Source organism: Formica exsecta, unplaced genomic scaffold (assembly GCF_003651465.1).
Source record: "Formica exsecta isolate Colony F162 unplaced genomic scaffold, ASM365146v1 scaffold504, whole genome shotgun sequence".
Classification (NCBI taxonomy): domain Eukaryota; kingdom Metazoa; phylum Arthropoda; class Insecta; order Hymenoptera; family Formicidae; genus Formica; species Formica exsecta.
Window position 1 is genome coordinate 48,780 of NW_021852284.1, and position 22,063 is coordinate 70,842.

Sequence of the window (22,063 nt, forward strand, 5' to 3'; positions counted from 1 at the left end):
TATATATATATATATAAAAGAGAACAATATCATGCCACTTATGCATGAGTGCAATGGTTCCATTTCGTAAATTCATATCGTATGTCAGCAACCATGTGATACATTGTCTGAAATAATACGATGCAGCCATAATTTACGAAATAAACCTATTTTATATATTAGCAGAAGTATAGTAAATATATTTGAAAAAAATCGTCATTTCAATATCAAAGTATTAAGAATATCAAGAGTGGGTTGCGCAATTTCCAAACTTCTTCACGGAGAGTGTAGAGAGAAATCGATATGTAATGTTTGCCATGTTTACTATTTCTTCATAGCTTTTGTTATAAAGTATATTACGATTAATGAATAATTTATATATAAATAATATAAGTAATTTTGGGAGATAGATTATTTTGGTCAATTTTATGTTTTATCTGTGAATTATTATAGCTTTTTATTTCAAACACAGATTGAATGTAATGTATAGCTTTTTATTATGAATATATTACGTTTTAAAACAAATGTATTTTAGCAATATTAAAATAAAATGCTATTATAATCAGCATTGACGTTATCACAATGTGACGACACAATGTGGACAAATGAGTTATATAATACGAAAACTTGGCAATATATATGTGTATATCCATTTTCGAGTTTATCATTATATGTATAGAGAGATACTATGCTATTATTATTAGTTCAATGATGAATTAAACAAGTATGAATAAAAATTTAATCATATTTTAATTTTGTTTGAATGGAATTGAAGGTGATGGCCAAAGTGTAATTTCATCTTTTTAATGTATAAAGAAAATGAATATCACTTTCTCAATAAAGTTATTACAAAGAAGAGATATCGGAATGTTTCAGTGTTATACTAAAAAGTAAAATGGTCCTCTAAATCTCTGCCTTCCTAATCCTATTAATGTTGTATTTATTTACCTACATTTAATATACATGTATACTGCTTTTTCAATTCATTTCTTATTTACTTTTACTAGAAATATATTATATATATATAAATATAATATATAAATATTATATATATGTAATTGTACTGTTATTTGACATTTTTAATTATTTCTAAGAAAAGTAAATGAGAAATGAATTGGAGCAGCAATGCGTCATCGATCGTTGCACTTTTGAATACACCGCCATAACAGGACCAGCAACATAGCATTTGACGATACCGCAGCAGAACCACGGATGCAATCCATTTGGCGTTACAAATGTTCGAAGCATTCAATTGACCAATCAGAACGAAAAATTTCCTCATTTTGATTGGTCGATCGAACGATCGAGAGCATTCGTAATGTTAAGTGGAGCGCATCGTACAAACGATAGTTGACAGTTGGCAATAGCGTCCACGAACGGGAATCGTGCGAGCGACAGCACGGACGGCACGTTGAGGATAATCGACATACACTGACGGTCGAGATCGACTGAGCGAGGATCTGTGTTTGAGTGGATTTTGTGTTGTGCGAAAAAAAAGGTGTCACCGTGGGACTTGCGGCGTCGAGGGTACGTATACACACAATACGACGATATACACGAAAACGAGTGGGGAAAAAAAACGAGAGCGCGGGTCATGCGAGACGATTCTCAAATATTGTTGTTGCCCGTCGATCGCGAACGAGGACCTTCGTCAGTTTAGCCGTAGACTGCTTCGCGTATGTGCTTAACTGTTGTCGACTACGAGATCTATCCGAATTCACAATCGCGCAATCATGTTCCGCACAAAATGGTAACGTTTCTTTCCTCCTCGTTTGGCTTTACAATCGTCTATTAATTCATCAATCGTTGAAAAATGCATTTGACATTTACGTCCGCGTTTCGCTCCACAATTGACGGATGTATCTTAGAAAGATTAATCTCTGTTTTCAGCAAGGAGCACGATCACTCGTCCTTTTACAAGTTCTTACAAATGGAGCACAACCATAAGAATCTGGACTGCTACTTCTTCTACTATTCTACGTGCAAAAAGGTGAGCGAATCTCCCTCGAGATAATCTTTTCTCGAGTTGAACTGCATCGCCCTCGACGCACCCCGGTTTAACATTAATTCGGAAAAATTTTTTCATATCGTTCCATATTGCTCGCGATCTGTCGGGCTCGCCGAGGTTAGGTCGGCCATTTTGATGCCATGTTGATAAGATTTTTTCTCACACGATATCGTAAAAATTCAAAAAAAAGAAATATAAATCGTATAAAATTTAATTACTTATTATTAAAACTTGGTTAAATTCTAGAGGGACGCTGATTTTTCCATTTATTTATTTATTTACACATGATATAGAGACTTTTTATCGTTTTTTTATCGTATTAAAATTTTATTTATTGCGTAAATATTTTGTCGAATATAGATACATGATTTTTGAAAAACATACTATTGATCACATTGTGTGTGCATGGTTATTTTATCATCCTCTTATTTTATTTTAATATCTGGTTTAGTTAATGATTGAATCATAATTTAAAATATCTTATAATATCTACATACATTTCTAAGTCATATATAAATGATTATAAGTAAGTAATAAATGAATGATTATATATTTACGATGCCTTAGATATTTGGTAATTTCACTTGCAGTATTGATGACATGATTTGGCACTGCAAGTGTTTGTAGTTATTCTTGTTAGGTTATTTTAACTGAACTATTATTGAATAATTTTTATATTTGATTATTATTTTTTTTTTTATTCTTACAGGGCGACTTTTGCCCATATAGACATGAACCATCTGCTCTAGGTTGTGAAACTACGTGCACATATTGGCAACAAGGAAATTGCCTTAATGAGCACTGTAACTTCAGACACATGGAATTAAAGGTAATTATCTTTACTAGATAAGCTTACACTTGATCATTTGTTAAATAAATAATTCGATTTAGTTTGTAATCTTAATGTCTGTAAGAAATGAACAAAAGCTAAAAAATATATTTTAAACATTTTTTTAATTGATTAAGGTCTTCAGGATATTCTATTGTTAAAATATCGATAGAGTCAAAATGACCCATATGTGGCCATTACGGGTTAAGTATCACAAAAGGTGCCATTAAGTCTTGATAAGATTTTTTAAATATTTATATATATTTTGCACAATTATTATATACTATTATATACTATATTATTTTCTCCTTCTCTAAAATATAAATCTGTGGAGTTTAATATATATAAATTAACACGTAGCAGTTTTATTATATTATTTCTTTTAAATAATTATCGAAATAAATAAACAATCAATGTTTGATTTAAGACAAAATAGTTTGCATATCATAATGATATTTAATCATATTTAGTCAAACTATTTTAGATATTAGAATTTTTAAAGATAAAAACATTAACCCTTTCTTTTTTTTTTTTTTTAGAAAAATCGCAAGTCAATTCCTTGTTATTGGGAGACACAACCTGGAGGATGTAGGAAACCACATTGTCCATTTATGCATGCGACTCCACGCAATATTACCAATGATCCTATCAATCCTGTGAAGACCACAGAAGTAGCAACAAAATCTCCTAATCAAGAATGGCTCAACCGTCAAGGTAGATGTTTTTATATTGTCATAAAATAAATTTTTTAGATTGATGGTAATTAGTAGAACTCATCTATTTAGTTGCAACTTTGACTTGGAAAATTTTATTTAAAATTTGGATTGTTTCTATTTAAAAAGAAAAGAACCAAAACAATTTTTTAAATTTATTTATATTAATATTATTTTAGTTTATTTATTTAATACTATTTGCGAACTAAACAGAAAAAAATAAAATACTGCTTATTTCAAGTTAATTTTAGAATCATTTTTATATTCTATTTATCTTATCTTATATAAATGGGATAAGATAAAAATATATATATGAAAATGTATGGGATGAGATAATCAGATTATTAGTATGCATTTATGATAATAACTATCGTTGTATATGGACAAATACTTTTACGTTTTTTTATATCATAAAGATGACCCCAAGTATGACGGCAGCAGTACTACTGAGTCGGACCAAGGTAGAGGAAACAGCGAGGCTGGTAGTTTTATCGGTAGTCCCGCCGTTGATCCTCTCATCGTCAAATTTGAAGAAGGTATGAGGCTTTACTAGCCCCCCCGTCCATCTTTCAACGTACATTATCTTACGTCAGCTACTCTCTCTCTACCGCCTAGCTTGCAAACAAATATGAATCTCCCGAACGCGCTCGGTATCCCGAAGAACCTGACAATCCCTAACAATCCTAACAGTCTCAACATCCCCGGTAGCATCAGCGTCACAAATAACCTAAACGTTCCACCGCCAACCAATTCGCAATCCTCTCCCTGTCATCACACGCTGTCATATCCGCATCATCAACAAAATTTACACTCTCACTCCCCTGGGCAGTCTCTGTCGTCATTGCAAAATCAACAGAACTCCCCGCTCCTCCAGCAATCGCCGTACACGTCGATACATACGCAGCAAACCCCACAACCTCAGACCTCCCGATTTCCTTTTCCATTTCTCGGTATAACGTCGTATAGAAGATTTTAAAATCGACGAAAACTGTGTTGTAGTCTTTGCCACGACATATGTATAATTTTCTTCGTTCGTCAACTAGTAACAGAAAAATACTTTCGAAGAATTCATGAACATTTAAAATTTTTCAAGTTTTCGATGATTAAGTTATTACATCGATTGTGTGTTATTGATTCTCTGGCATAACGAATATAGTTTAGGTGATTAAACACATTTGGTGTAAGAAATGATGAATTACTACGAAAGTATCATTCTGCATGAAGAATAATATATGTATATCTTTCTAGCAGCGAAAGATACATAACGGAAGAATCTTGTGTCGATTTTAACATAATATTTAATTCACGACGTTAGGTCCTACCCATATACACAGTACATTCCCAATATTTAATCGACTTTTACCTTTGAATTTGTTTCGTAAAATGGATCGATCTAATGAGATGCAACTAATGCAAAAAAAAAAAAAAAGAAAGCATTTATACCATTATGTCATATTAAATTGCAGAGATCATATAATTTTATTAAGGATTCTATTACATTGGTTGCTCTTATTGTGGCGATTGTTTATGTTTGTGCGACTTACCATATACAAGAGCTTATTTATTCGTTTATTCGATATTTGTTTGTTATCATGGGAAAGAGATATATAACATACAATATATCTACATAGATCGAATTCACATTTAAAGAATTGGCACTTATTGGTAATCATAATATGATCATCGAAGTACAATTGCCCAATCGTATTAATCGATCTTATTGATAAATCTAGCACTCGTGTTACCACGATAAATTTAGTAGTAAATATCGATTTTTACAGGGGCTGCTATATCTAAACTTTGCCTAAATTAGCCCTCTAACCGCCTATGGCTATCTTTCTCCAGCTGCGGTGCAATCGGGCTCGAATTAGCAGAATGGTCTAACTTAAGAAAAACGAGGTTCAAGTATCTTCGTCAATGCATCACATGCTGTAAGATCGCGAAAGCGAGAACCGTGCTAAACGAAGAAGAAGATAGCTATGGGTCGTCGCTTTACCACACACATGCACATATATGCACACAGACATACACAATTTTTTTATATTCATAGAGATCTTACTCTTAGTTGCGGAAAGCTGGCATTTCAATGTTAATCGGGTATTTGTAATACGACGAACGAGTCTTGCTCGTTTTAGGTTTGCGTCTTTGACGAGAGAGTGTTTGGCTAGTATTTAGAAAGTTTATTTTAAATATCGCTCCGCGCCCCACCCTCTTCTTTCGGATGTGCGGACTTGCATTACATCTCTTGCGTGGCCGATTGAAGAAATATTATATGTAGCATATATTCGGGTTAACCGATATGTACATCTTATTGAAAAAAAAAAAAGGAAAAAAAGAAACCTACGGATATTGTTCTATCGGTCACGTCTTGAGCTGAAATAAGTGCAATGGCGAATAATAGGAAATAATTGAGATATTTATGTCCAAACCGATAAGCGCGCGAGCATATATGCTTTCTTTGATGTCACGTACTTTATTATTATACGTGAAATGCGTGATGTAGAAGAAGAAGGAAGAGAAAACTAGCGAGAGAAAGAAAATGAGAGAGAGAGAGTGTGTGTGTGTGTGTGTGTGTGTGCGCGCGCGCGCGCGCGCGTGCGTGCGTGCGTGCGTGCGTGCGTGCGTGCGTGCGTGCGTGCGTGCGTGCGTGCGTGCGTGCGTGCGTGCGTGCGTGCGTGCGTGCGTGCGTGCGTGCGTGCGTGCGTGCGTGCGTGCGTGCGTGCGTGCGTGCGTGCGTGCGTGCGTGCGTGCGTGCGTGCGTGCGTGCGTGCGTGCGTGCGTGCGTGCGTGCGTGCGTGCGTGCGTGCGTGCGTGCGTGTGTGTGTGTGTGTGTGTGTGAGAGAGAAAGAGAGAGAGAGAGAGAGATATGAAAAAACAGAGAGAGAGATGAATGAATGAATGAATGATTGATTGATTGATTGATTGACTAGAGAAAGGGGTAGAGAAGAGAAAGAAGGAGAAAGAGAGATTTATATAAAGTAATATTCGCGCGCGAATCCGTGTTTAAAGATTTAGACAGATTCCAATCGCGTCCTTACCTTGTGTTTTACGCGTGCACGAATAATAATGCCTTCATATGTTTTGGCTTCTCACGTGAATTTGAGAATTTCAGGACGGCGAAATGGAAATAACGTGATATTGCGCTTCACACGGAGCTTGCGCCGGATGATAATTACGCAAATTTTCGCAGGCCACAATAATCTCGATGTTGTATCTTTACAACAAGGGCAATTGAAAGAAAAATGAAAAAAAAATTGATAAAGTATAGATTTAAAACGTAAGTCAAGCGTGATCTTTTAACGCTCTAAAGAGCACGTTTAACAATTCGGCTTAGAAGCTTGCTTTCTACGTGATAATGTTAAACGCCGATGTCGTTTATTATATATCGAATAAAAGAATACGCGATCGCCAAGAGAATATTACATATTATACTGATTCACTTTTTACGAGATTCCGTATGATAATAGAGGATATAGTGACCCTTAATTGAGACGTTGAGAACGAAAATTGAGGTACGTGACACATTTTGAAAAAATTCTTCTAGTTAAATATCGATAATCGTGTAGCGAAGAGTTTCACACAATTTAAACTTAGCTTTTATTTTCAACAACAAACGTAATTCTTTTGTTTTCAGCGCCTCAATTTTTCTGATATATCGCACGTTTGATCTTGCTGGCTCGTTGGGGGCGGGAGGGGGTCAGCAGAAAAATTAAAAGAGAAATTCATATTTATTAAATAATTTATCAAATTATTAATCTTGCACCGATGGAAAATTTTATAATTAGGGAAAGTATATATATATATAAGATACGCTGGTCTTTTACAATAGTAATAAGTCGCATCACAGCTGAACGAAAAACGGAGGGAAGAACGTAAGGGGACATCGAGGAGAAATAACATAAATCATTTAAGAAGACTCTGCCAGTTTTTCTCAAGTTTCTGATAGCGAACTTTTTTTTTCGAGTCAACGGTGCATATGATAACTTGATAGACTAAATAATATAGGAGGCAAAGCGTTCTATCATTATAAAACACACACACGGCGAAAAAAGGAAGGAAGTTATAAAATTTTATGAGGAAGTTATTGAAATAATTGAGTTGGGTGAGCATGTAATAGAAAGAAAGAGAGAGAGAGAGAGAGAGAGAGAGAGAGAGAAAGAAAGAAAGAAAGAGAAAGCGAGACTGAAAGGAGAAAGAAAGACCTCAAATTGATAGATTGAATGCATACACATCACATATACACGTATTTTTGCGTGAAAAATACGCGATGCAAAATAGAAAACTAATAATTTTTCTTATACAGCGATATGTTTTACACGCATATATATTATATTTAACTATATATTATAGGGAATTATATATTTTGTTTTAGTAGGTCGAGATTATTGTTGATATAAGGGACTGTCGCATAATTTTTTTTTGTTTTTTTTTTTTTTTTTTTTTTTTTTTTTGTAGTCTAGAGAAAATGCATATCGTCGTATAACTTTCGACGATGTTTGCAAAATTGTAAATAGAAAAAACACAAGAAATAGAATAAAAAATGCAGAATTTCGGTAATACCAATGATGTGATTCCGCCAATGGTTGTTTCACGAGTATTTCAGTATCACATGTATTTCTAGGAGCTTTCACTCGACATTTTCATCGTGAAAACGATGACTGGAAATCTCTCTGCTCTTCTCTATTAAGTGTAATGGTTATAACATACCATAGCGCGAAATCATAGCTACAGTTTCTAGCGATTGTCGGTTGTAATATTATTCATGGTTTTCATAAAATCAAATGCAAATTTCTGTTATATTGATATCTTTCTTTGCGGTTTTTTAAGCAAATCGAATATCATTTCGTTTTTTTTTTTTTTTTTTTGTTTTGTTTTGGAATACTCGTGTATTGACTTTTACTCACGGTTTTCCGCGCAAAATTTTGCGCGTGTATTTCGATCGGCGAGAATTTTGTGCTTTCAACCGTACAGAATCGCCAGTCCGTTTTATGTTCGCGTAATTCCAGTCATGTTTTTTTTTTCTTATGTACGAGATATGTTTTAACAGGCAAATTAAAATAAACGCCAATTTTAGCCGATCATCCGGATAGATTTGCACGGTGGATTTCCCTCTTTAAAACGGGGAATGACGCGCAGGTCTTCCAAGAAAGGAGCGAGTTCGATCGAATTCGATCGCGACGCGCACCCGGATCTATAAAATCTATGTGCAAAAAAAAAAAAAAAATGAAACGTACAGAAATATAAAATATGATTGTGCGCGTGAGTTTGAAAGGCAAAAGAGTTTAGTAGCGAGTGTTATATGAAAAAATGCGAGGATGACTATCGAAGAAAAAAGAGAGAAAGAGAGAGAGAGAGAGAAGGAGAGAATGTATCTGATAAATAGTGTGCTTGTGAACGAGATGATACGAGAGATATATAAGTATGAAAAATAAGGACCTGCAGCGGCGGGTTCTGCCACTGCCCTTCGACGAAGGGCCTTTATCTGTGCGAATAGAGTCTCGAAGGACGAAGCGATCCACGCATGTGTGAGATCGTGGGTTTTCCTCTCTCTTATATTTAACATCTATCCACAAATATTAACTATATCGAAAGCTAAAAGCTATCGACAGGATCGAAGGATCCTGCAGGTCTACTCCGTAACTTTTAATGCATGCATTATAGCTATAACGTATTTTTTTCACATAGGTACGAGTCCTGTAACGCGTGCATTGTAATTATAATGCGGGCGTTTAAAGGTGCAGAATAGGCCTGCTGATCGCGATGACGATGACACCGCGAGCCGATAGATTATTTCTTCTGCTCGTTAGCGAGTCGTTATATCGTCTGCGTCGATCATTACGGTCTCATTGACTGTAAATTTATTATAGGCGATCGTGCGAGCCATGGGCGATGCTCGTTGTCTCACTCGGATGCGACTCGGAGGCGAGACAGATGTGTCTCCCTTTCATCGAGATAAAATTCGACGAGCTGTAGATCTTTACGGAGAGTATGCGTTTCTCTCTCGGTTGCGATTAAATCGGCGATTTATGCAGGATGTTCGATGGATATCGTCAACAATCGTATTGTAAATCTAAGTTTCGAGAGACAGCGAGTATACGCGATGTTTTCTTTACATCGCCATGGCCTGTGACTCATTTAACTTATCGCGTGTGCGTATGCGTGTGCGCGAGCGCGCGCTTGAAAAAGCGCGTCTCTCTATAAGCGTAAGTTGAAAGACAAAAGATAGAGAGAGTGTGTGTGTGAAAGCACAGAGAATATTATATATATACATATATATATATATATATGTATATATGTATATATTATGTACTATATATATGTTACACGAGAAAAAAGGAGGCGATTGCGTACAACGCGATTCTCGCCCCTCGATCTTCGTTTTGTGTAAGATCATTGTTTATAGCAATTTGTTAATTTGATTTTTTTTTGTCTGCATTTCCTCCTCCTTGTGATTTTAGAGAATGCAAAGAAGCAATGATTGTTATCATCATTGTATATGTGTCTCGCGATTACTGCGCTATCGACGCTTTTGTGATGAGAAGGCATTGCTCTTTTTTTTTCAAGGATTATAAATTGTATGACGATCTGTCAGAGTGTCACGCGAAATGCAGACTCGTCGGTGCGCGAGTAATCGCGAGAACAGCATAATATCAGAGCGAACCGACAATAGTTTTTCGATCGCTCTTCTCCGACTCTTTGATTTCGTTCCCCTGACTCGCGCTCGAGTCTCTCACCGATAAATCTCAACGACTGTCTCCGATTATATACTTCATATCTTTTTACCCGTGTTTTCTCTGACTTCCTTCGACTCGCGATATCGTACCTTTCGTCGTTATAATGCGTTTGAATCGAGTCGCGAGTGATTTTTTACGGCCGTACGCGCGACCGGAGCCCTGTTTCTCTAACGTTCTCTCTCGTTATTTCATCGGTTTTTCTCTCTTGTAGTTTATCTTTTTCTACCCATTTTGGCCTCGGTCGCGTGGCGATCACACTTTAAATTCGTTGAAGTAACGGTCGACGTAACGATTCGAAGACGTAACAAGTCGAGCCCGCGAATGCGCTTCCCTGCGATCGGGATCTGTCTCGTGGACGAGAAACAGACGTCCGCAGCGCGGACGAGACTCTCGAAAGCTCGCCCAAGATGCTCGGAATCCCTGAAAACGGGATTGAGATCATGGCGATGAAGAATGACAACATCCGCGATCGTTCTTATGTCGACTCGTTATGGCGATGCAGAAACGCGTTCGTTCTGCTTCTCTTATCTCGAACGCGAACGATAGAGAAGAAATAAAAAAAAAAAAAAAAAAAGAAAAAAAAAAAAAAAAAAAAAAAAAAAGAAAAAAAAAAAAAAAAAAAAAAAAAAAGAAAAAAAAAAAAAAAAAAAAAAAAAAAGAAAAAAAAAAAAAAAAAAAAAAAAAAAGAAAAAAAAAAAAAAAAAAAAAAAAAAAGAAAAAAAAAAAAAAAAAAAAAAAAAAAGAAAAGTAAATAAACAAAAAAAAAACGAAAGAGCCTTTTTTCTCAGCCGATCACGGCTGCGGATATGTGGATGGAAGAGGAGAAAGATTGATTGATGCTAAAGAATAAGCGATGCGCAATTTAACTATAACGAATTGATGTAAGCGAATGGAAAAATCAATACTTTTCATTGAGATGATATCTGGATTTCAATAAACTTGATACCTCGAAAACCATCCGGACAATCGACCCGGAGAGCGAGCATATGACCGGTAACTGTATGGTGACAATTTTTTGACAAATGTCGCCAGCATTATCGGCGATGCTCTTCTCGATGGGGTTTCTTTCTATTTCACTTCTTTCCGATTCCATTAACCGTAATTTCATTCATCTTCCGATTATTTTGAAAGAAATATTACTTTTGTTACTTTAAAAATTTATAATTTTTGCGGTCACGACGATCTAGTGAAGATTTCTCCGACTTTGTGTATTATTTTTTTTAGATTGACTATGAATCGAGAGAAGTGTTATATAAATTGTTGTACAAGTAAGTATTGTGCTCGAAGTGCGAATTAAAATGTGCCGACAATAAGAAGTATTTCCGTTTTGCACAACTTCGAACCCGGCAGCGCAAAAGAGAGATCTGCGGAGAGAAACCAATTTTAAACTGATAGAGATAAGAGAGGAAAATTGCGTCTCTTGAAAGAAATGTATGTATGACGAGAGAGAAAGAGAGAGAAGTGGAATTTTTCTTGACTATGTTAAGAAATTTTTATTGTATAAATTAAAACTTGATTTAACGATCAAGTGTTAGTCAAGAAATGTGCGAAGGGAAGGATATAAATAAAAAGATGAGAAGACGAATTCGAAGTTAAGATCTAAGTTTAAAATCGTAAGACCAGAAAAAAAGATCGAGATAATGAGAAGAGAATTCGCTTAGAGATATCATGATTTCAAGGACAGGAAAGGAGATGTCGATGATGAAAACTATCAAATCCTATCCAGATTTTCCTACCACAGAGCGCGCGAAACACGGGATTAAAATTTACAATATAAAAGAGAGTATTTAAAAAAAAACATTGCGATTGATTACAAAGAAAAATTCGAGGAAGAGAGACACACAATATATAGATTCTCGATCGTTCTAATTTTTGATTATATAAAGTAAGATTAAGTCCACAATTTCTGATAATGACGGATGAGAGATAGATTACCGAAACTGTAATCGGCAGATAATCGAGTGCTTTATCATCTAGAGAGAGAGAGAGCTGATTATATCTAATATAAACGGCCATCAACACAAGTGATGCCTTCTTCGAATAATCCAGACGATTATTTGATCCATCGTTCTTCGTATGTTTCTTCCAGAATCCGATAATGAAAGTGCACCGTCACCGGTAAAATCGCAACCCAAGGTACCGTACTGCAAGACCTACGAACAGATGAGACTAGAGGAGATCCAAGCGGAGAGCGCGGCATATTATTCGTACGAGGCTGGAAACGATGCCGGACTTTTCTGCAATCAAGCGGATATTGGCAAGGCTAAGAGGATCGGCGCTACTCGATGGGTGAATTCCCCCAAGATAGAAGAACCGGTAAAGAAGCTAGACTTTAAAGTGTTGAGTCTGGAGGAGATCCGACGACGAAAGAAGGAGAGAGAGCTGGCCGCTAAAGCTTCGACGAACGCGCCGGAGCCTTCGTCGCCGATCGAAACGACGAGAAGCGTGAAGAAGCGTTCGATCGAGCAGTGCGATGAGGAGAGCTCGGTTAGTCCGGCAAAGAAGCGCAGGGTCAGCTCCGAGTTCGTCAAGAGTGGCGAACCCGCCATCAAGATACCACCTATAAAACTGCGAAGGTCTCTGAAAAGCGCTATTACAAAGGATACCCAGACAAAATCGTGCAAAGATCCAGCCGGAACGGTGGATGGTCAGGGTGCTGAAATATCGTGTCGCGAGAGGCTGGAGAGCCATAGCGACGAATCGACTAATGCGAACAGGAGAAGCGAGGTGGAGGTCAGACTGTGCGACAGCAGTACAGACGAGGAGAAAATTCAAACGCAACCGGAACAAGCGACGGATGACAGGAAATCGGTCGCCACGTACACGACGGAGGATATCATGAGTAGCGCGCTATTGGCCGGTGGTCGATCGTACGCGAATACCGAAGATGAGTACCTGAGAATAGATGCATCGTCCGATGATATTATGAGAGATATCGAAGACTTGCTCAAGTAGAAAAACTGCGATTTAAGCGACTTTAAACGAATCTATGCGTAAGTAGAGATACTGAGTCTTATACTCTGCGCCCTTTTTCTCCAAGGTTCAAAAATGTCTTAAAAAATTTTATATAAAAATAACATCTATTCTTTTTTTTAATATTTGGATGGATATAAATAAATAGCTTAATTAAAAAAGAAGGATCATATCGTTACGATCTTTAGACAATTATAATATTTAATCAATCGTTGATAGTTCCATTTTACGCTTCAGCTTCAGTAAATTATGTTACGTCTTAATCTTATTATTCCGAATTGAAAATGGCGCATTAATTTTAGCATGCACATAAATCAGCATTTCTCTTATATCTGACTTCAGTCATATCCCTTTTTTATCTTGTTATGAAATTCTCGTGAAAAATTCGAATCAATAATAATAAATATGATATTCCAAATGTGCAGTGTATAAACATTACTTAGAGATGTGCATGAAAGTTAAATTAAAATATAGTAATCGGATTGATACGGAATGATATATCGTTGCACATTTTGAAATTTTGAAATGAATAATAAATTTTTCGAAATACACGCATAATAATAAAAGAGAGTAAATTCTATACTTCGAAGTCTTTAATACTTACTTTAATCGATATCATATATGCCTTTAATGTTAAGACTCTTGATCCCTTATTAACGTCATATATTGAATTAGGATGTCAGAAATCGTGTGAATTATTTTCTTGCGAAATATTAGAATTGTCGAAATAAATCAGTTTTTTTTTTTCAATTTGTCATCATTCGTGATAATATAAATCAGTAAAATATATCGAAAATTATCTTTTTGATTTGTTAAATTAATTAATAAATAGCTGCAAATCCTAATCAGTTGTCCATTTAAAAATCTAAATTAATCTTAATCATTTGTCCACAAGGGCCCATTTGTTGGAAATAGGATTGCAATATAAATTATATATACATTTATTTATAAAAAAAGTGCTTTCGGTATATCTTACCGCTCTACTGAACGGATGATAACATATGAGTAAAACTAATCTATTTTGACATATTCCATAAAAAAAATATTCACGATTTTTTACTTCATAATTCAGTATGACTACAGGAAATGGGAGCCTTAAAGACTTAGGCTATATATTGAATGTATCTATTATATATTATTATTTTTAAAACCTGTAAACATTTTGTTTTTTTACCAAATTATGCGATAACTATAATAATGTTATAGTTATATAGAATTGTATGATAATATTATATATATATATATACACACTGTTGCAATTTTTTAATAAATGTCCGCTGGGCTTTATATAACTCTGGTATTACTTCTCTTACTATTCAATAATCCGTTAATATATCACAAAAGTATAACTTCTTAAGTAAGCCTAAAGAAAGAATTAAATATGGACTTTTATAATTTATGCACATTTTTATAATGTTGTTATCGATTTTAATAATTAATTGATTATAATCAAAGCACAATGTTGTCATATCAGTGCTAATTTAGTCTTACCCATGAGAGTTTCTTTTTTTGCATTCGCAGAAATAATCCAGGGTTAATCGCGCCAGCAGATCTATATCGCAATTGATAATTTCTAATGAGGATTTAGGAAATACAACATGTCTTCGAATGTAAATTAATTATTAAGTCGAAATAAATATACAATTGTTACATTTGCAAGGTAAAACGATGGTCTCTTTCTGCTTGCACACATTCCGCTTTCCTTTATTTTTTTATAATTGGTTCAATTGTTTCGATTTGGACGATAATACCAGGAGGGATCGTTGATATCTTTATTGATTATCGATTATGCTAAGAGGATTAACGAAACGGCATTGAGATACATATGAATTATCGAATCGAGATGAACACGTTCGGGAAGGAGTTGCGCTTGATTTCTAATAGGAAATCGCACGATCGTTACTTATCTTGATCAATTGATATCCAGTATTAAACACATGGTTGCTTCACACTCTCTGCAATTAATATTTGATATAGCAAGGACGAATGTATACGCTAGGATCTCGCAAACGGATTCTCCGATTAGAAAACAAGCATCGAGAGAACTCTCGATTAAATGTACACACTATTTATTTAGAATGCATAATCGTACGCTTAACATATCTGGCCTAAGGGAAATCACAATCGGCATTTTCGGTTCTTCTTTTTTTCTCTCTTTCTCTCTCTCCCTCTCTCACGAACCTTGCACCGGATATAATTTACGAATTGATTTTATCAAGTGTATTTAGAGAATTATAGAGTCAACTATGTATATATTTATATATAAATGACTGGATCGAGATATTCTTACGATGTACACACAACAAACTCACGTTTATTATCTCCTGACTCTCTCCGCTCTGTTTTATACGAGTATAAATAATAACATAATACCGACTTAGAAACTATTTTTATTTCCCTTTCTCTCGCCTACAAGAATTACATCTACGAAACGTTGCGAATAAAAACAGCGAGAATTCTCGAGAGCGATTTTCTTTCTTTTCCCTCTTCGATTTTCACGCTAATTATTTTTACACGAGTTGCACATTGCCGATGATTTATTTCTTTTTTTTTTTTCACCGCGTCTCACCTTGCCCGATTCTATTTCAAAGATATTGGAAGTATAATCGTATACGAATAAAATGAAGCTGTGTAATTATAAAAGTGTGCATGTACGTGGATGTATATTTTGGAAGATTTTTCCATATAACACCTTGCCGATCATTGATATTGTGATATATCATATAAAAAAAATTATCACTTGATTGACATATTTCTTACAAAGATCACGTGTTCTTACGAGTCATTGGATTTTGATAAAGCGTCTCGAAATAAATATCTCTTTGCGTGTACATTACGACACTAACATTGTTAGTGAAAGTGCGAAAAAGCAGCATTATTATTTGTCTAAAAATAATAAAGGGACTTGATCGGAAAGATGTTAATCGTAAGTGTAAATATTAATTTTTAATACAGGATATTAGGAATTTAATTTTAACGATGAATAAGATTCACACCATCATACACAGAAATTGATTGATCCGCCTATTGTAACCCAATTCGGCATGTGTCACATTTGTATTGCAATTATACAATTACTACATCGATTTTTATCATCAATACATAAACAGATTCGATCAGAATCATTTAGTTAAAAATTTAGTTCATCGTCTTCGACGAATAGATAGAATCGGATTCTTTTGTGCCACGGATGATTTTCTCACGCAAGTAAACGTCAGCGAATTCACGGACAATGTTGTCTCTTCGGTCAAAGTTTCTGTGTGTGAAATGATGTTCATGACGCATTCATTGCCTTACAGAAACGGAAGCAGCGGACGCGAACACGGACAAATCAAACTCGTTTCCATGCAGAGCTTTGGCTTAAACGAAACGCACGGGTATGATAGATCACTTTGATTTTTGTTACGAGATAGAGTCGCACGCACAAACAATCAACATCATAAAGTGCGGAGACTTCGCGCCACAATCAAGCGTAACCGTGTGTGCCGTTCTTTTTCGGTAACATAAACTAGATAGACGAAGAAGCTCAAGTCTACGGAGACGAGGTCGACGTCGACGACCACCACGGTCACTGCAGCCTCGGTGACCAATATTGCGCCGCCATGTCGGGCGCCGGTTGACCTGGTACCGCGATCGGTACACTCACGCCAGGCGATATTAGACCTGTAAGAGAATCCATTATGGCATTCTAATAAATTTCATGGATATAAAATACTTTGCATGCATAGAAATTATGTGCAAATTCTCTTGCTAATGCTAATTCTCTCGATAAAAATTTAGATTATAATTTCGTAGCTGATTTAACACAGACATAATATATGAAGTTATTAATAAATGTTAGTAATGAAGAGAGATAAAAGAAAGACCAGAGATAGTAACCAGAGCATTTATATGAAAGTCTCGATTTATTTTTCGAGATACTGTGTGTGTGTGTGTGTGTGTGTGTGTGTATTGTTTTATCTATGTGTATCCGTCAAAATATTATTTTATCATCTCATCATCCTTAAGAGGTGTGTAATAACACACAAAATCAGATCACAGGTGGATCTGACAGTAGCAATATATAGCAATGACAGTATAAATACATACATTTTATTGTATCTTTTAATGATAAAACTAATCTGTTTTTAAGACACGCACAGTCTTGTACAACGCGTTTTGCTCTGCCAACATAAATTACACATCACTCTACTAACACCTACAATCCATTAACTAGAAATAAGAAGCGCTCAGGCAGTTAATGTTAGGCGATGCAGGCGAGTAGCTTTACGGACACCCCTCGATCGCATTTACTGATATAATGAGATGGGGAAATCTCTCACGAGATCGTTCGATCGCGCGAATGGGGATACTTTGAGGGGCACCAAAGGGGCAGGGGAAGACAGAAGCGTGTATAATCCATTACCGGCGGGCTCGATAGCGTGTTATCCATGGTAGCCGTAGTAGTAGTCCATCGGCTAGAGTGCAAGCAGCGAATGCAGTGAGTGCGGTAGACACTCACCGGTCGAGCTGGCGTTCTGATTGTACTGATTGAGGCCCGCCGCGTGATAGGGCTGCGTGGGGCTGCAAGTGGGCCTGGCGCCGTAGCCTAGATGAAGGGGCTCGTAGCTCGGCGGTCTCGCGACCCCGCACGAGTAGCCGTTGTCCCGTTGCTGGAGGCACGCGCCGGGACTCGGTCCGACAGTCATACCCACGGTCATGCCCATCGGGCTCATACCACCCCCGGTGGACAGCGAGGACATGCTGCTCGTCGTGTGCTGGTTCTGCTGACTGGCACCCATCGTGAAGCTCGGCATCGACGTCATTGGGCTGTAATGCCAAAAAGGAATGACATGACGCGATGCATCAACGCGATCGTTTCCTCTTTTACTGTAAAATGTGAAAACTTTTCTTAGTCACGTATATTTCGATATCACTTTACCGAAATAGTATCACTATTAAGCACTTTGAGAATGAAAAATGTGAATTAAATCTTTGAGAAAAGGAATTTTATTATGTGACAAAATATTTATTTTATTATCATATTATCATTCATTACTTTATATTATATTATATTATGTGTCTCTTTTATAGAGATAAAGTGAAATAGATTATAAAATTAACCATCAGATATAAAAATGGGTAATATAGTATTTGAAATAAATACGTATTTATTTTGACATTTTTCTAATTTTACATTACGTAATTATGTTGTTTATATATGAGGTAATATTTGAAATAATACAAAAGAGAGATTATATATTTTTTATATATTATTTGAAAGGGTCAATGTAAGAGTGTGTATATATATCCAAAAACTTCAAATATATATTTCAAATAAATAATTTTAATATGTTTGTACCCTCGTAAAAAAATTAATGCTTGAATATTTTATCTAACAAAAACATAATATTTTTTAATCTTTCCATATTTAAAATATGTCCACCATTAAATAACTGATTTTATCGTAGAGTCAATCATCGATTTAATATCTCAATTTTGGACAATTTAACCTCGGTGAAAACTTTTTCGCGTTTTATTCTCACCTGTATGAGTCGGGCATACTGGGTATTCCGGGATATACGGCGGTGGGCGCGAATCCGTGGTGTATTCTGGGGGGCGAGGGTGGTGCCTGCGGTGGCGGCTGGCCTCCGAGTATCCCCGAGGGTGGTGGCGGCGTCGGGTGACCAGCACCCACCAGACTAACCCCGGCAGTGTGTTGCTGTTGCTGTTGCTGCTGCTGTTGCTGCTGCTGCGGTGGCGGATTATCCCTCCGTTGTGTGCGTAATTTCTCCTCGCGCCGCCACTTTGCCCGCCGATTCGAAAACCAGACCTGAGTTAGTGAACGAGAAGACAGACGAAGATACAGGTCAATCGCTAGACTACGGATAACTTTCGTATCGGTTGACAATCGTGGACGAAACGGTTCATTAAGAAAACCCGTTACTCCTTGCGAAGATCTATTATAAATTATAGCATCGAATCTATGTTCATCTTTCAAGATAATTTTTTTATTGATCATTACGATCATCAATCTTGGTGTGATTTGTGATAAAATAATAGACCTGTATATGTGTGTATAAAAAATAATATCGTAAGACCATATAATGCTATTTATGATAAAAATGACGAAAACATTGATATAAAGTTATAATTTTAGAAATACCTAACGAATACCGTTTTCTTTCAGAAACTGCCAACCACTCTTCTTACAGCCACAAGTATGAAGTCAATATGTTCAAGAATTAAAAGGTACAGCAAACTTTCATACAACATGTCCCGAGAAATATATAATTATCAATGAAATATATATAAAAATTCACCATGTCTTATAATTCGTGAACGATGAGTAGCCTGACTTAAGATCAAATGTGTTAATTGAAACCTTGACATAGATAGGGAAACACGAGATAATCTTCTGATAAAAAAAAAAAAATTCCCATTTGTTATTTCAATAATACGTTAATGGATATCCTCTATTTAATATTCTCTCACGATAACTGCTAATTTTTCAAAGGAAAAAGCATCGTGCTGTTATTTATTTGACGATCTCAATTATTCTACTTGTCATGCAAGTATATCGGCTCACGTTGCGCCGAATAGTCACCTGTATTCGCGCCTCCGGTAGGCCGATCTTGCCGGCGAGTCTCTCCCTGGCGAACACGTCCGGATAGTGCGTTCTCTCGAACTCCTTCTCGAGCGCGTCGATTTGCTCGTTGCTGAAACTCGTGCGATTCCTCTGCAGCTTCCTCTTCAGGCGTAGACGCGCCTGGTCGTCATCGGCGCCGCCTGACACGCTGCCGGCGTTACTGTTGTCACCCCCGCTGTTCGTCTCGTCAGAATGCGCGCCACCCTCGAGTTCGGTTACTGTAATGATAAAACGTATCGCACACCGTTATCAACGTCTGTCGCACGCAAAAGCTACTACGATCAACTGCTCTTCATATTTTATGTGAATTAAATATAATATGAATTGAATATGTAATATGAATAGTTTTCGTATTAAAAGAATATCTTGCTAATTAACTTTCTATCAGATAATAGATAATTTGATAATAGAATTCTATTATTTAATCCTTTCACGGGCCAATTTTTTTGCAAATTTTGTCAAGGTAATTTAAATATATCTCCAAGAGTTTTAAAAATACATCCAACAATTTTAAATCAATGTATTAAATATTTCCTTCATATATTTTTGACTTATCAAGCTTTAATCTGAGTTGTCAAATGTGATAATTTTTAAAAGAATTAATTTTTATAAGAGTTAATTGCAACAATTGATGAATCTAGCTTTTAGCTTATAATTTGAAAAGGAAAAATTCAGTTCGAACTCAAAGAAATTTGTATTGACATTAAAACCCATTACTCAAAAAAAATTACACAATTAGATAATATATAATAATTTTTGTCAAAATATCGATAAAGACTATCTTTTTTAAATCTACTTGCGAGCAAGTAGTTTTTCAGGAATCGTTCTCGGTTGTAACGGCGGAGGAAATCGGCGATGTATTATCAATGTCAGGTTGCGTGATAACGTGTGGCACACGATTTGGGGTTTCGTTTACTCTCCTCCCCCCTTCCCCCTCTCTCCCTCTAGTTTTCTTATATCAATACTTACGTGTGTTATATGCGCTCGCGTCTTTGTACGTGTATCTATTCGTGTGTATGTATGTATACGTGTGGACGCGCGTATGTGAAGGAAAACGAGCGATATAGGCAAGCGTCGCCGGGTGAACCTTATCGTCGGTTTCTGGGTGAGCGCGTCGAGGCGTCACCGGGTTTGCTTCGACGACGATGAGGGGAACGGTGCGGAGACACAGGGTAGAGCGAGAAGAGGACGATGAAGGAGAACGCGCGGGGGATGAGGCTACAGGGTGCCCGATAAGACGACGGGCGTCCCGACGCCAGTCGCCGGCCACCCCCCTCACGAGATACGCCACTGTCATTTCGCGACTACCTCCTCTCCGTTGGAGAGGCTCGAGTCAGAATCTGGCTCGATGTGACACGCGACTTGTCGCTGTTATCGAAATTTAATTATATATTCTATGTAATTAAAGTTCTATGTTTTATATAATCTTAAATATTACTATAATTAGTAATAAAAAGTTACAATTTTTTAGTTTTCTGTTGATTGATTTTACTGTATTCGGAGATAGATAGAAACTAATATCTGTTTTATCAATCTTTTCTTATTACATGACATTTGACATAATATTTGAAATAATATAAGAAACAATATTTGAAATAATTTTTGCAAAAGTTTGAAAATTTTGAATACTAATTTGAATAAGAATTTTTGATATTTTGATTAGAACTATTATTACAGTTAATAATTTTAATCATTGCATTTTTCAAATAGATATTTCCTATATATTTGTATATAACACCTTCACATCTTCATCATCTTCATATTTATTTTAAAAATACATGTTTAAATACATGTTTTATTTAAATACGAAATACACAATATGTTTTCAATTATTTGCATTTGAAATGTGTCCACCACTGAGTATCTACTAATAGATTCTATTTAGATTATATTTTATATATATATATATGTATCATTATATCATTTGTGGCGATAAGGAATTACGTTAAAAGATATTTCAATGGTGATAGATAATATTTTATTTAGAAGGTATAAATGGCATTAGAGTTTCTCGATACATTATTGCTCTGTGAGATGAAAAACTAATAATGTTAAACAAGTAAAAAATCATAGATACTAGAAATAGCTGTTATCGTTGAAATCAGTGTAGATATCATGGAGAGATAATAATGATATCACATTTTCCATATATGACGTCAGATTACAAGCGCCAGCGGAACTCGGGGATAACGAAAACGT

General features: G+C 35.9%; 2 protein-coding genes across 5 annotated transcripts in view; one reads left to right on the forward strand and one right to left on the reverse strand.

Annotated features, from left to right (window-relative positions):
* The first annotated feature begins 1,330 nt into the window (after positions 1-1,330).
* On the forward strand, positions 1,331-14,897 carry LOC115241691 (zinc finger CCCH domain-containing protein 11A-like). Of its 2 annotated transcripts, none has more exons than XM_029817572.1 (6): positions 1,331-1,506; positions 1,870-1,969; positions 2,697-2,816; positions 3,356-3,530; positions 3,946-4,065; positions 12,353-14,897. In XM_029817572.1, exons 2-6 carry the CDS (start codon positions 1,910-1,912, stop codon positions 13,216-13,218), a joined length of 1,341 nt encoding a protein of 446 aa, XP_029673432.1. In that variant the 5' UTR covers positions 1,331-1,506; positions 1,870-1,909; the 3' UTR covers positions 13,219-14,897. The 2 variants fall into 2 exon arrangements, with proteins under 2 accessions (XP_029673432.1, XP_029673431.1); XM_029817571.1 differs by lacking the exon at positions 1,331-1,506 and adding an exon at positions 1,532-1,729.
* LOC115241690 (paired box protein Pax-6-like) overlaps positions 14,863-22,063 on the reverse strand; it is an 85,492-nt gene continuing 78,291 nt past the window's right edge. The window contains exons 7-10 of one of the 3 annotated variants that reach the window (XR_003884951.1): positions 19,823-20,082; positions 18,762-19,048; positions 17,642-18,045; positions 14,863-16,899 (exon numbers count right to left, since the gene is read on the reverse strand). Coding sequence is in view for 2 of the 3 variants with exons in the window: in XM_029817569.1 (XP_029673429.1) it covers positions 16,805-16,899; positions 17,738-18,045; positions 18,762-19,048; positions 19,823-20,082 (950 nt within the window). In the remaining variant the exon portion in view is untranslated. The remainder of the gene's footprint in view (positions 16,900-17,641; positions 18,046-18,761; positions 19,049-19,822; positions 20,083-22,063) is intronic. The other 2 variants (XM_029817570.1, XM_029817569.1) reach the window with 2 other exon arrangements.